Here is a 16,171-nt window from a genome sequence, read left to right as displayed (position 1 = left end):
AGATGGTAATCCATTTTGCTCAGGTGAGAAAACAGTGATTTGCCATTGGTTGGTTGGTTTATTATTTTAGCAGCTGTTGGAATTTATACTAGATGTATTAGCAGACACAGACAGATCTGGCAACCAAAATAATGAGGTGGTTAGATATCTCTAATTCTGTAATTAGATTCTGTATGATCTGTAATTATACACGATTTCTTTCTTCTTCCCTGCAAATTGTTTCCTTTGCAAACCATAGAGTTACATTTAACATCCAATATGACCGAACATGCCAGATCCAGGTTTGTAAATTATTTCCATAAGAAAAGGTAAACCAGTGGGACAAAAACCACACTTGCGCATAAACAATGGTCTACATGGACATGTCTATGAGAAACCAGTTATTTAAAATGTCTGTCTTTACAGGCCTATGTATTATTTGTGTGGAAAACAATCAAATTAAGTTGTGTGTGCCTTGTAGGCACACACATTTTGACTTGTAGTGTATCTGTGGAATGTTTATTTTTGCTCTGGAAATATAAACCCATGTGTATCATGCAAATAAATTATTCTCTAGGAGAGAAAGAGCTAGTTTCAACGCAGGACACCAAAACAAATTTCCCCATAAAACCGGAAAGTGCATTTTTCATAGTAGGCTATGCATTCGAAATAGCATACTTCCCTACTCATATAACTTATAGGCCCTAGCTCAGCTGCATCCGAAATCGCAAACGTCCCAACTACATTGACATGTGTGACAAAAGAAGTAGGCCTAGCCTATGTCCAAATTCAAAGTACTCATTAAAGAGCATGCAAAAAGTACCCAGATGACCGACTACTTCCGGCGAGATTCTGAAATGATGGACATTTGCTATCCATGAGGCCACGGAAAAGGATTTGCGAATGACCGTGTAAGCGACGTAACATGGTAATGACAACATGTCGAATTTTATTATTTATTGTTATTTTTATTTATTTTTTGCTGTCGTGAAGTAATGACTTATTCAAAATAAGTACCTACTCAAGAGAGTATGCGATTTCAGACGCGGCCCCAATTTCATGTCCACGACAACCACCTAGTGGAAAAGCAATTTACAAACGCGTTTTGTCTAGCAATTTTTGACTTTATTGCTTGCCGTACTGAAAGCGTCCATAGCAGCCAGCGATCTGTTGACAACGGGAATCCATTAATTTACAGCTAACCTGATATTTCAATGCAGCGAGGGTCGTTTGGTGTGATTTAAATGTTTTCCAGGGTGTTAATGGTGTAAAAATGACCTCAAACAATCCAGCTGTTTTTCTTCTCATGATCAACGGGCAAATCGAAGCAGCTGATGTAAGTTAACAGTGATTTATAGAGGCCGAGTTTGATGCAGTAAACTGTGTGAGAAGCCTGTCGTTAACGTGGGTTAATTTGATTAATTACATGTCGTGTTTTGTCTAAAGTTCCCAGAATATGATGATCTGTACTGCAAGTATTGTTTTGTTTATGGACACGACTGGGCGCCCACATCAGTGAGTGACATCAACCTGCTTTAACTTACTTCATTTTGTCTTACAGTAACGGAAATCAGGGCTATAACCTTTATATATTAACATGTAATATATTCATCATTTAATATGTAACTTGAATAATAATAATAATAATAATATGTCATATATTACTAAGTAATTGTCATCTTTATAAAGTAGTGATTGTTTAACGGTTTTAGTCGCCACTACTCTTTCTTTAGTGACGTGATATATAAGCTTTTGTATTATTTTCATATTCAACAGTAAGATTGTCTTTTCCCAGGGCTTGGAAGAGGGCATTTCTCAAATAACATCAAAAGGTAGAGGATCTCAGAGTTTGGTGTGGAATTTCCCATTGGACATCACATTCAAAAGCACGAACCCATTTGGCTGTAAGTGCACCTTGTTTTGGTTGAATCAGAATAATATGCTTGCATTGTATAGAGAGTAATATTAGTCTTAAGATCGGCACAAAATCTGCTATATCTATGTCATATATTGTAATGCAGCTTAATTGTGATCACTATATGCATTGAAATATCAGGTTAGCTGTAATATATATATATATATATCCGTTCATCTTTTCACATTTTCTTTTTCTCCAGGGCCCCAGATTGTAGTTAGTGTATATGGCCCTGACACCTTTGGAAATGATATTGTGAGAGGTTATGGAGCCGTGCACATCCCGTTTACACCTGGAAAGTGAGTCACTCTGAGATTGTGGTGTCATAATGTGACAAAAGCAGCCAACATGCTTGAGATGTGTCTGAAATGTACGATTACATGTGAATGCTCTCTGTTCCAGACATACCAAGACCATTCCTATGTTTGTTCCGGAGTCTACGTCAAGACTGCAGAAGTTCACAAGGTTAGAACTCAATTCTCACATGCTCAGTGTTTTTCACGCATTTAAATGCAGACATATGGCAACATTTTAAAATTACCCAATTTATTATGCACCAGCTTAGGGTTTGTGATCTGAATTTAATTTCTTGTTGCCGTTCTCTTTTGTCCTCAAGAATTGATATGAACTCAAGTTGTTTTAGTTAAATGTGCAACTTGAATGAGAGTTTCAAATGAGCAAGTACATTGTAATTTGAAAACATTGATTTGCATGAATGGCCCTGTATCTAACATGTTTTATCTTGTACTCAGCTGGCTGATGGGAAGGCGTCCAGAATTCACAGATCCCAAGGTTGTTGCTCAAGGAGAGGGAAGAGAAGGTAAACTTTCATTTAACCTTTGACTTAAAATGAAACCTTGCAGTAGACGTTGACCATCTCTCATCATATTGAGTCTTCAAAAATTGTTCTTCTGCAAACAAGTGTAATTATGAGCCATAACTGATGCCGATTTATCTATTTGCAGTCACAAGGGTGCGCTCACAAGGTTGTGTCACGCTACAGTTCAACATTGTGACTAAGGACATGAAGAAGCTGGGTTATGACACGACATCAATAGAGCATTCACCTGCAAGAACACCACAACAGCTTTGATAACCTTAAGGATCTTTTTTGTATCTTAGTTGCTTTATTCAGTTAGTTTTTGTAGCTGCTTTATAACTACACGTTATATTGTTTAATCAGCTTTGTATGTTTTAAAATAAACTGATCTTGTTTTGCTGGTCTAGAAGAGTCAACCATTTCTGACTGAAATAACCAGTAGCACCTCATTGCAGTACACAAGATCCAGGGGGCGGAGTTGGATCCAGATCTAAGGGATGGAGATGGGTAGGATTAGGGATCAGGGGGCGTAGATGGGTAGGTTTAGGTATGTAAGGTTGGATTTCGTGTTCTGCAGTGAGGACCATCTCGAAATGGGTCCATTATACTTAATCCTTAACATTATAACCTCAACGTTTGTCTGCATTTTATGGAGAACAGCTTCCTAGAGAGAGTAGCCTACAATATGCAGGCTATATGCACAAAAGCTTCTTAAAGACATAACCATTCCCATTTTGTAGGGACAATCTGTTGTTTATGGATCACAACTTGTATGTCTTATTATTTGTAGTTGTGTTTTCTATTAACAGTTCCATTTATAAGCTTTATGTAGTTGCTATGATGTAAATGAGAGGCAAAGCTTTGCCTCCGCTAGCCTGCTAACTGACATTACAGTATTGATGTAGTGTTTACTTTAGCTTTTGTTCATCACCCCCTAGGAAAATTACCATGATTTTGTGATTGATTACTGTTTGTATTACCATAGTTTTCCGACAAATGATTAAATGGTGGATAACATATCCATAAGAAATACAAAAAAAAAAAAAACATACCACTTTGAAACGTTCTGTGAACGCCGTGCTTGAAATCTGTTCATGACGATTCTCGTTCATTAACATTGTCAGAGTCTGAATCGGATTCGAATTGGTTTGAAATTGACACCATCCTTATTCAACTTTACAGTAGAGAAGAACACACGGTTATGAAGGGGCGGGGCCAGCTAACCACACTGGGCCAGTAACCAATAACACCGCACACTTCGTATTTTGGAAGGAGGGACTTAATCGAAACGATGCGTTCAACCAGACTGGAGAGAGGAGCTGTAATAATATAAAATATGTGAAAAATAATGCGTTTTTTTTAACAAGCAAGCATGAAAACATTCTAGTTCAAAAACAAAATTAATACTTCAAAAAAGGGCATAATATGACCCCTTTACCTTTAATATTTTTGTTACTTGAAAAACAATAAACATAATTTAAACAAACATTAAAATAAACTTATTTCAGTTAGTCCTCATTTTGATTTGCTAAATTGATGTACTAAAATAAATAAAACGGAAAAACTTTTAAATAAGTAATATACTAGTTCAAAATACAAAAGTAAAATGTTTTAAAAAAAATGTTTACTAACAGCATGAAGAGACAGATCAAAAGTCATTGATACGATTTATTTGTTTTACCACTGCAGCTACAGGTCCTTTATCACTTGCTGTGGTTTAGATGGCAATAAAACAATCACTCTTCCTGTGACTTTCCTACAAAACCATTACACAGAAATAAGGTACACAACAATATGTTACAATAGAACAGATGATAAATTATATTATACAGTTATAATGCCAACAAGTTGAGCACATATCCATAAAAAGCAGCCTGCTCCCAGTAATATGAGACAGTTTGGTAAATACACAGACACAACAACATGGAAAAGTAAAATGTTATGCATGTTCACAAGGTTAGTCCTCCACAATAAATGCATAATGAGTACATAACAGAAGAACGAGTGATACACGGTAACAGCAAACCAAGATGGCCGAGACTAAATGAGCAAGATATCGTATATGGATTCATAAGTCAAACTAGTCTGCATAATCGAGTACAGTGATGTTCACTAGCAGGGAGTCTTGTTTAGCAGGATTAGAGCCTGATTAAACCATCATGTCCATCAAAAGCGCATTACATACAACTTAAAGCTCTCTTAGCCACAACCACCCCCTAAAATGCCTGAGTATGCCTGCAGATTATTTACCATAACACACCCAGGGCTCTGCTACAAGGCTGCAGATGGCCAGTACTACCACAATATTTCCAGCAGAGGTCGCTAGCTCACAGATGAGAGAAACCGTAGAGTCCATACTCTAGTAATCAAGAAAACAAAAGCAGTAATATTGATGATAATAATATGGGAACAATTGAAGATCGATAAATGTGTAGTCAGTTCAGCTCTGCATTTAAAAAGGACAAGCAATGTCACTTTGGTAACTACTATTCGGTGGCAGATGTTGCCGTCTTGTGCTTAACTGGTTGAATTAAAAAGTGTAGACATAGCAAGCCACACGACACACCTAAGTCTAGGCGTTCTTGCTTTAAATCGACCACTAATTGTGATATCAAACGATTCAAAGTCTAGTTTCAGTCTCATGTAATGACAAAACCGTGGGCAAAATAAACTCATTATATGAATACAGAACAATGCAATTGAACCACAGGGCTCTAGCTGCAGAAAGATGCATATGACCCCTAACATACATTTACACCACATATTGAACAACAAAAACAACCCTAGAAAACAGATCATACAATCCATTACGGGACCCCTCCCACACTATGAGCTGTCTTAGCATCTCCGCTCATTCACGTAACAATAAGGAAGTTCGCTTTCCATACAGAACAGAGGATTTTGTTAACAACAAGCTTTGATATACTTTTCTCCAACGGAAGCAGTGATTAGTGATACAGCTGTTGGTTATAACAGTAAGATGCATTAGGACCTGATGTAGATAAACAAACACAAAATTACCTCCTGTTTCCCTTTTCTCCATCCACACGCGCACACATAAATAAAAACGTCACTGAAATGATCACATTTCAGGTTGTTGGATACTCACAGAGAAGCTAAGCAGATACATTTAAATCATTAGTATCGATTAGCTGTGGAAATATGGAGCTGTGCAAATAGTGAGTCGTACTGAATTGAAAGAACCCATTCACCCAATAAACAATGTCTTGGGATTGTAAAGCAGTAAAAAACAGGCTTCGGTATAAAAGTTGAGCCGTATTATGATATGCAAACCAACTCCGTGTCATGCATTAAAAAAAGAAAAGGAAAAAAGAACAACTCTCCACTTCAGTATGAAGTTCATCTTTCAATGCATCAGGTTTCAAACCATTCACACATGCAGTTCACAGACTCTCTCTCCTATTCCTCAGATTTGCTCGTGTCTTAGTGAACGGTTTCCCATCGCTTCTCGCGCTAAGGGCTAACGGTGGGCAAACAGTCAAAGGAAGATAGATCAGAGCATGTGCAAAATCCCTGCTTGGAACATCAAAATCATTTCCATGTAAACTGATAGAGAGTCCTCTAAACTGTCTACTTAAGCGTACTGTAAATACACATAGTGTATATGCACTGCGTAGAAAGTACAGGCTGCTTGGATTAAAAGGGTTAGAGCTTTATCTAGCACGCTGCTCGAAAGATTAGAAATTAGAAAAATTAAGACAAACCAGTACTCCTAGTTTTAAGCCTCTGAATAAGAAAAGTAAGCCATCAATAAGAAGTTAAAAACAGGACCCCTTTGAACGGGAGAGGAAAATCTCCTAGACTCTGTATCGCTGATGGTGTCTTTCGAGGAAATTTAGAAAAGAATACCAAATCGCTGTATGGTACCAATCTCTGACAGGAGAGGAAGGGAATCACCTGCCAGTGTAAAACCTGTAAACACCACTGCTACTCCCAAAAGTCTCAAAATAGCACACCGGTTTTGGGGGAACACGACCGACTATGTTGTCTACACCATAGAAACGGGGATGGGAGAGAGATTTCAGTGGGTTTCGGGGAGGCAGCCTATGTTGTTCCTCACAATAAGAAGGGGTTGGTTGTGCCGCCGGCTTGTGTTGCTGCGACTGTGGGCGGCAGCCCTCCGCTCATGAGTGGCTGGGGCATGGACATGGATGCTGGGATCCCCATGCTTGGCATCATCTGGCCCACAGGCCCAAGAGGAGCCATGCCGGTCATGGGTACCATGGAGACGGAGCCGGCTGGGGGCAATGAGGAGAGAGGCAAGGGCTCGTTGCTCCTCTGGGCAATGCTGTTGAAGCCCTGCCCACTCAGGCCCATCATGGGACTGACTCTCATCTGGTTGAGGGTGGGCGGCTGTGGCTGGTTCACCTGGAAGGGGTTGACTTGAGCTGCAGTTGCAGGCGCAGGAGCCGAAGCTGCTCCTGAGGCTGAAACTAAACCAGTGGGAGATACAGGTGAGCTCGTTGCTAAACAAGGGCTTTTAAAATGCAAATTTAAGGCTCAAGAACTGCACAAATAAAATGTCTATTTAGAACAAATCGATACGGTCTCAAAATAAATAAATTGATGCATATCAAAAACCTTTACTTCTTTAAACAGGCTGCTCAACAAGGACTTTATACTTCTTTATACTACTAGCAAAACATAGTTTTTAAAAGCAATTTTAAAATATGCAAGTCATGTTTTATCCAATATGTAATGAATTTGGTTTATGTCCCAATAAATTAGGGATGCACGATATATCGACCACATATCGATATCGGCCGATAAATGGTCTTTTTTGATGTTATCGTTATCGGTCCGAAAAGAAAATTGGGCCGATATGTCAAAGCCGATAAATAATAGATTATTTACTTCAGTTGAGAGATGCGCGCGGTTCGCCATGATGGTTCTGAATGATTGGAATCACTTCGAAAAGGAAGATACAGTTCAGTGCAACATGTGCAGCACAAATCTGTCACATAGGCTTCATAACATTATAATAAAAACACGCAAAAGAATGTTGTGAATTCTTGTTCGCCAGTGTTTCAGCGCGTCGAGCGCGTTGTGGAAAGAGCGCGTCTGTGGAGTTAAGCCTTCATGGCAAGCACAGTCAAGTTCTCTTGAGCATTCGCAGCATTCTGTGCCATTGTAAGTTGTAATATGTTTATTTTGTGTGTATATATATATATATATATATATATATATATATATATATATATATATTTCTGATTAATCTAATATAGGATGCGTTTGGTTGAGTTAATTAACGATGCATAGCGCTTCATTGTAGACCTACCGGTGATCATCTTTATCTTTAGCGTGCGCAGCTCAAACAGCAATGCACATTTATAACTACATTATAGGACTGTCATATACATGCCATTATAATGAGAACACTATTGTAATAAAACGTTGTGAATTCTCTGGGTTTAGTTGCCGTTTCAGCGCGTTGTTGTGGGAATAGCGCGTCCAGAACAGGGATTAGCTGACACATTATGATCCTGCACAAGTTCGATTGTGCATTCACGTCATAAATCGTAATATAAAGTTGATGTAATATAAATATCTGATTAACCTTACCTCACATATGATGCGTTTCGTTTAAACAACCTGCTAGAAAAGTTCTTCAATTTCCCCGGTGCTCGTTCTCTTCAGCTTCAGCGCGCGCAGATTAAACAACAATGCAAAACATTAAAAGCTATGATTGGGACTATCATATAATTATAATTGTATCCACTATTGTAATAAATTTGTAAATACAGCAACCGTTGAGTTGATTAACCTTCTAGCAAAGCGATTCAGTTTTGTTCTCTTCAGCTTCAGCGCGCGCGCTCACACAGCAATGTCATTTGAAACAGTAACTAAGCTATTAAAGATGTTTACTATCACTGTAATATTAAAAATATATATATATTTTTTTAAACATTGCGTTATAATTAATAACTAACATTATTTTCTTCTCGTATTATTTTCATCAACGATATGGTTTGATTAAAATAATTTCCTTATTGTCCGTGCGGAGGCGATTCCATTTTATTGATCCATGGCACATGCATTTTGTTTCTTTATATGCAGCAGCCCAATGTTATCCAATGACTTGTTTGCATTATTTAGGTATTTTATTTTTTGTTAGGCAATAGATTTTTTGATAACACTACAATAAGGTCTCATTTGTTAATGCATTAACTAACAGAGAGGCAATAGCTTTTGTTATTGTTATAATAAAATATGTGTTCATGTTAGTTCACAGTGCATTGACTAATGTTAACAGATACAACTTTATTAAAAATGTCTTATAAGTTCATGCTAACTAATGGCTGCTAACAAAATTAAACCTTATTATAAAGTGTTACCATTTTTTAATAAAGGAAGTTGCCCAGTGTAAAATTAATTTTAAAAGTTAAGGAATCTTACACTGCTTTAAACTAGGCTATACTGTATTGTATATGTTTGATTTATGTTAAAAGTGTTTGAGACAAGGCTTTTAATGGTGAGCCTTTTGTTTATGTATACAGGCTATCAAAGTATATATCAAAATTTTAATTGAGATTTATCGGCCAATATATCGGTTATCGGCTTTCAAATGTAAAGAATTATCGGTTATCGGTATCGGCCAAAATGTTCATATCGGTGCATCCCTACAATAAATCAATACATACTTAAAGGAATTAGAGGTTGAGCATTATTAGATGCGTTTAAAGATAGACCGATTATTGTTTGTGTAAGCAAAATATCTATAATAAACAGAAAAAAATACATATGCATAAAGCGGAAAAATAAAATAAATTTGTAACTAGAAATAAGAGTTAAATAAACCAGGACTCTTATTTTGAAATATAAACATACACACAGTATCACGATTACTGATATAATACATTTAAAACATGTTGTTATTGGTGAAGGGTACCTCCAGCAAGGAAGGGGTTGGAGACTGGAGCCTGCTGGAGAGGCTTGCTGACCAGAGAGTCTAGGTTGACAAGAGCGGCGTTGGGACCCAGGAAAGACTCTGGAGTTTTTCTGATTGGGCCGCTCGGTAAGTCAAACAGATCAGAGCCTACAGACAAGCTGGTCTGCGATGGCAAGGCAGAGCTTCCTCGACCATCACCTGAGAAAAATATCACATCCTCATGTCATTCCCAACAAGAGACAAGCCTTGTTTTAACTAGTAAACTGTAGTAGTAGAAGTGGTCAGCATTTACCTGTCAGTGCCGAGGAACGAAGACTATCAAACTCAGAGAGGTCCTCCCTGGAAGTACCATTTGGTGCGGAAAAAAGATCAAAGCTACCGACTGAGGGAAATGAGAGATGGTTGGGATTAAAAATAAAGAAAGAAAGCATAAAAGACATTATAAAGATCTATATATTCAAAATAAGAGAGCGGCCTTATTTCCTAATGTAACAGAAATATTTTGAACTTGAGAATTCAGAGCTCACCTGTAGCAGGAGCTTTGGGGCGGGTGGCAGGCATTGGGCCCCAGGGGTCAGCAGCTGCAGGAGCTGGGGTCGACCCCCAGGGGTCACTGCTCTTCAGAGGAGTGACTGAGGAAGAGGCACTGGGAAGACCCCAGGGATCCACAGGAGCAGCTGGCTTAGGGGTGGCACCTGGAAGATACACACAGATGTGTTAGGTAACTGGCAACTTAACTAAAAACTACGATGAAAAATCACTGCCACTATCCTAATCGGACACTCTTTTAACAATAAATAAAATTTAAAAAACCTGATGAGACTTCCAAGTCGCAATGTAACTGAAGTAGCGTCAGATCTTTTCTTCCACATTTGTTTATTTGTTTATTATTTATATCCCCATTAGCTACTCCATTAAGCAGCAGCTATTCTTCCTGGGGTCTTAATTTGTAACAAAATATTAACATCAAAGCTGTACAACAATGAAGACAAATACAGAAGTGCACACAACATCATATAAGTCATCTAAATCACACACACAGCACAACACATATACACTAAACATAACAACATATCACAATGAAAGCTCTTCTATGTACAAAATATTGCCACTCTCTGGGTAGAATATAAAATATGAAAATCACATTTCAATTACCATAGCTCATTCTCCAGTCATTATTAATTACAGTTACGGTACTCCAAAGTAAATAAATAGTCTCAATCTTTTGGAAAAACTAACATTGTGACTCTGAGACCAAAAATATCGGGAGCGAGTTCCATGCCACCATTGCTCTATAACAGTGGTCTCAAACTCGCGGCCCGCGGGCCATTTGCGGCCCGATATTTTGTGGCCCCCTACTTGACATTAAAGTTTAATGTTAGTGCGGCCCGTCATTGCGTATGCCGCGTTTTAAAAAAAATAAAAAAAATGTATCCCTTACGGGCTACCATAGATAGTCTCGTGACAGCTTACGGTGGGTTTGTTGTCAATAGTTGTCATAGACAACCGCAAAGTACAAACATACTGCGCCTGGAAAAAAATGAGCGCGTCGCTTCAATTATGAGCGCGATTGCAGCGCGCCTACATTTGAAATAACGAACTTAAGCGCACAAAATATGTGAGCGCGATATGTGAACGGCCCCTTGTCGAGCTACCACCAATCAGGCCACGAGCTACTGGCAGCTCGCGAGCGACGTGTTGGAGAGAGACCCTGCTCTAAAACAATGTGAGAATAATCATTTTGAGCTTGTAATATGTGTCCAACAGGTTGATAAGAAGGTTTGCTTTGATTTGTGCAGTCAGTAATTTGAGACACTGTACATGTGTAAAAATAATTCAATAAGACGGGCAGACATGACTGCAAATATTTGTATTTCAAAAGCAATAATTGTTTTTCTAAGTATAATAAAAGGAAATGTGCCTTCCAAAAAAAACATTCAATATCATTAATGTGTTGTATAAAGAAAATAAAAAGGACATAAGCAAATATAAATATCACAAATATGTGTTATAAGGAAAAGATAAAGAAAGTTTGTAAAATGAACTTCAACTGTCAGAAGGACAGCTCATAAAGAACCAATCATGTACAGAAAGGAATGTTCAAATTCAGAGGAACAGTTCAGAAGAAACGTTAATAATAAATATTGAGAAGATTGGATCAGTTGTACTCCTTTTTTGGAATACTTGAATACTATTTTTTTAAGGAATACTTGATGCGGCCCAGCCTGACCCCGACTCTACCTCCAGCGGCCCCCAGTTAAGTTGAGTTTGAGACCCCTGATCTATACCATGAGGTTCTTTGAAGTTGATTTGTTCGACAGGCAGGTAACGAGAAACGCCCTTCACTTGATTGACGAGTGGAATAGGTATGAAGTGAACGTCACTGAAGGTGGTCAATCTTCTATAAATAATTTCAGGTGCTTTTGTAATAATCATATTTTTTAAGAATTTAATAAGAGAATAATTAATTCTGCTTCTTACATGAAGCCATGCTAACTGATTGTGCATGTCCCTGATACTTGTTCTAAAAGAACAGTTTAGAACAAGCCGAGATGCTTAATTTTGTGCAATCTGTGATCTGTTTAAATTATTCTCTGTAGTTGAAGCCCAAATGATGGAACAATAGTCCAGATGACACAAAACTATTGATCGGTATGCATTTTCTGCAATGGCGAACTGCAGCCATACTCCTGCCCATTTTATTCAATAATAATTTTATCTGAGCGTTCCAGGTCAACCTGCTGTCCAAAAATCACGCCGAGCAATTTGGCCTCCGCCACTTGTTCAATTATCAAACCACCAACTGACAAATTCAAAGCAGGGGAATCTTTTAAAAGATGATTAGATCCCAACATCATACATTTACTCTTCACAACATTAATCTATTTACTCTGTTCCAATTTTCAATTAATTGTAGTTCATTATTTAATAGAGTATTAAGTCTGGTAGAGTCATAATCAGACACAAAAATAGTCAAGTCATCTGCATATAGGGCAATAGTGGCACACCTCAAAATAAAAGACAGATCATTAATAAGAATAGAAAATAACTGTGGTCCAAGGCAACTCCCTTGACGCACCCCACAATGCAGAACCTTTGTATCAGAGTAACTACCATAGATACAAACCTCCAAAGCTAAATTGTGACGTATATCTGAGTGAAATGGATTATGAAAAAAAAAGAAGAAAAAAGTAGGGCAGGTACTTCTTATCCATCACTTGTTGATTAGTTTGATCTAAATGCAAGCTTGTAGTTGATTGTAAGATAGCGACTGGGTTTAAGCGGACTTAATGATTGGAGAAGTTCAGCACAAGTTACCAGAGATAAGTCTGTCATTTCACTGGAAGGTCAAGCTGACATTTTTATTAAAAAAAAGTACATTTAAAAATTAAATTAAGTTACAAAAAAAAAAAAAAACATGCAGCAATAACATTCACAATAAGATGCATTTAGAAAATAAATTTATGCGGTGTTTAAGTCATTTGCACCTATTTAATTATATCAAAAATAGCTAAAACAACCAGAGAAATTCTACTTTACAAATGGGTGTGACAGGTGACGCAAGTTAAATGGGAGTGAAGGTGACCCAATTATGAAATATGCAGTGGGAGTTTTAGGGTTTCGTCTTCCAGAAGACACGCACACCTGCCTAAGACCTTCTCTCCATTCGCTTCATGACTTTAGTCTGGCTTAATTTAGTCAGAACATTTGCAAGAGATTAAGAGAACTGGGCTGTTCGAAGAGGAACCCCTTTACAGACTCTGTGCTCACTCTACCAGTGCAGATCTGAATACTGAATCTCTTTTGTTTTGTGCACACTGGAATGCACAACTACCGGCCTAGCTACATTACTGAGCTGCCACGAAGAGCTACAGGCACAAACAACATTATGAAATAGAGCCTGTGGGGGGGGAGTGGGGCCCTTAAAGAAAAGGGAGCTTTCGGTTAACAGGTGGTCTTCACATCCTGACCATTGAGGGTTATTTCTTTTATATGTGACAAAATTAGATGTAAATCTGCCTTATATCTATTATGCAAATGATTCTGGTGAGAAAGTTGGGCGATATATTTTCCTCATATCTCAATATTTATATATTTGCACCAAATTGGTTTAAAACTGTGATTTCTGATGTTAAGCAAATGTTTGCACTGTAAAATGTAGATATAAATGGTGAAAAAAACAGGAAGGATAGTATAACAAGTCTAATGGCAATCTTATTTATATTGTCAAGCCCTAGTTTGTGCGCGTGTCTGTAATTACCGTAGGACTGCCAGGGGTCTGAGGCGGGGCCTGCGGCTGCACCACCTGCTCCCCAAGGGTCCGCAGCTTGATCGGCAGGGCCCTTGAGAACCGGGTCAATCAGATCCATCAGAGAAGACTGTGGAGGCTAAACACACAGTGTATGAGATAAGTGCCCACAGTTACATCCTACTGTCCAAAACAATCACACCAGCTACAGTCAATGTGAACTTGGTAGCCAATCGGAAGATAAATACTCACATTGAGTAAACAAGTCCGCAAGGAAAGAAAGGGAAAATTATGTTAATTGAAGAGATTTAAAAAATGGTTTTCTGGTGGCATTACTTAGCTAAAAGTAGTTTTGTGGTAAAACATTAAAGTCAGACCATAGAACTTATATATAAAAAAACAAACAAAAAAACGAAAAGGCAAAACAAAGTGATCAAAACAAATTCAGTATTTTTATTCAGCAAGGATGCATTAAATGTATCAATAAACAAATGTATTTAGTTTTAACAAAAATATTGAGCAGCACAACAGTTTCAACATCGATGATAATAATAATAACAGTGTCTATTGTATTTACACTAAGTGCAAATATCCCACCATGGTAGTAGAGGCTATTTACACTAACTCCGTGCCTAACGGTTATTTAATAATAAAGTGTTTGTCGGGTAGGGTTAAGGGTAGGTGTAGTGTGGGATTTATTGTCCCAATAAGGCGGCATTTATTGAATAAATACATAATTTACACTCAATGTGTCATTATTGCATGCTATTTTATAATGAACTAAAATACTGAGGTGCAAATAGTATCCAACTACTATTTACACATCGCAAAATACTGCTATTTTCACTAAGTGTAAATAGAACCTATAGCTATTTGCACTTAGTGTGAATAGCATGTGTCGCTAAGAAAATATGCTATTTTCACGTAGTGTAAATAGCATCTATTGCAATATCTATTAGGGATGGGACGATTACCGGTTTCACAATAAACCACGATAAAATGTCCTGGCGGTTAGTATTATCGTTTAAAATTTAATTATCATAAAAACCGTGTTTGATTATCGTGATTTTGAAAATTCGCGGTAAATCCTGTCCAGCCAGAATCAGTCTGACGCAAGCGCGAGCAGGCGCGCAGATGCAATGTTGTTTTTTTTGCGCGAGAAGACATGGCGGAAGGCAGTGACAGCGCACGGGAGATTTTTCAGCCATCCAAGAGGACAAAATCGGAGGTATGGTGTATTTTGGCTATTACAAGAGTCCCGAGGGCAATTTAATCGAGGATGGGCACCCTGTCTGCAAATCTTGCAAGAGGAAATTCGCTGCAAAAGGGGGAAACACGTCAAATCTGCTAAGTCATCTAACGTTACGTGACAACCACCCACTGACTTAATTTTTACCTTAATACCACAACTAACTTGGGCAAATAATTAGACAAAATTTATTGGAGATGAATTATTTCATTATCTCACTTGTAATTATTGCAAAGCTTCCGCGAAGAGAAAAGTTTTACAGCAAGTGGATTTGAGCCAAGACGAACGAACATATTCAAACTATTAAGGGTGACATTTAAGGGATAATGTATTGTATTCATTCATAGTAAACTTATTACAGTTTTATTTTTATTTTTTTTACCACAGAAATAATTTCAGGGACATGAAATATTGAATTGTGATTAACTTAATGTTTTTAAATCTTACCGGTTTATAAATCCATTATACAAGTTACAGTGTCCAAATCAATCGTAAAGTAATGTGATCACTACAACAATATTGTAGTAGTATTAATACTAAATTACTCTGATTTTATTTTCAATACAATCAAAACTGAGACGCAAGACATACACATTTGAATGAAACCAGAGATTGCGTCCGCGGTGATCCGAGACATGGATGTGCGCTGTGTAGTGCGTTGCTATTTACAACAGTCATTATAAGTATGCCAGTAGTTTAGTCACCCTGACCCAACCAACATATTTTGTTCATTTAAAGTGTGTGTGCGTGCGTGCGTGTGTGTGTGTGTGAGAGAGAGAGAAAGTGATTTATTATTTATTAATAATAATAATATTCAGTCACACACATCCATAAGTGTTATTATCATTACTAATGATAGGCTTTAATGACGGGTTCATTAAAACCTGCACTAGGAAAACTTATACATCTCACTCTCAGGGCTCCATGTTAATGTTAATATAATGTTGATGCTTAAAAAAGTGCATATTACTGCTAATTGTATTTTTTGTTTGTTGATTTTCAAATGTTTTCAGGGTGAGCATCAGTTCTTTTTGAACATTTCCATCTCA

The 16,171-nt window shown here is 37.6% G+C and overlaps 2 protein-coding genes across 4 annotated transcripts in view; one reads left to right on the top strand and one right to left on the bottom strand.

Annotated features, from left to right (window-relative positions):
* Positions 1-1,099: 1,099 nt before the first annotated feature.
* Positions 1,100-3,110, top strand: b9d1 (B9 protein domain 1). The gene is made up of 7 exons (XM_056261698.1): positions 1,100-1,315; positions 1,426-1,494; positions 1,775-1,883; positions 2,097-2,193; positions 2,297-2,359; positions 2,647-2,714; positions 2,860-3,110. The coding sequence occupies exons 1-7, from the start codon at positions 1,253-1,255 to the stop codon at positions 2,985-2,987; spliced, it is 597 nt and encodes a 198-aa protein (XP_056117673.1). The 5' UTR covers positions 1,100-1,252; the 3' UTR covers positions 2,988-3,110.
* A 1,254-nt stretch (positions 3,111-4,364) lies between these two features.
* The window catches only part of epn2 (epsin 2), a 30,237-nt gene continuing 18,430 nt past the window's right edge, over positions 4,365-16,171 (bottom strand). For 2 of the 3 annotated variants that reach the window (XM_056261607.1, XM_056261608.1), the window contains exons 5-9: positions 13,886-14,012; positions 10,152-10,319; positions 9,917-10,006; positions 9,625-9,822; positions 4,365-7,168 (exon numbers count right to left, since the gene is read on the bottom strand). In XM_056261607.1, coding sequence (XP_056117582.1) covers positions 6,792-7,168; positions 9,625-9,822; positions 9,917-10,006; positions 10,152-10,319; positions 13,886-14,012 — 960 coding nt within the window. In that variant the 3' untranslated portion in view covers positions 4,365-6,791. The remainder of the gene's footprint in view (positions 7,169-9,624; positions 9,823-9,916; positions 10,007-10,151; positions 10,320-13,885; positions 14,013-16,171) is intronic. The other variant, XM_056261609.1, reaches the window with a different exon arrangement.

Source organism: Rhinichthys klamathensis, unplaced genomic scaffold (genome assembly GCF_029890125.1).
Source record: "Rhinichthys klamathensis goyatoka isolate OS25496 unplaced genomic scaffold, OSU_Roscu_1.1 h1tg000184l_1, whole genome shotgun sequence".
NCBI lineage: Eukaryota > Metazoa > Chordata > Actinopteri > Cypriniformes > Leuciscidae > Rhinichthys > Rhinichthys klamathensis.
Note: the sequence above shows the minus strand (reverse complement) of the source record. Positions and strands in the feature narration are given on the sequence as shown.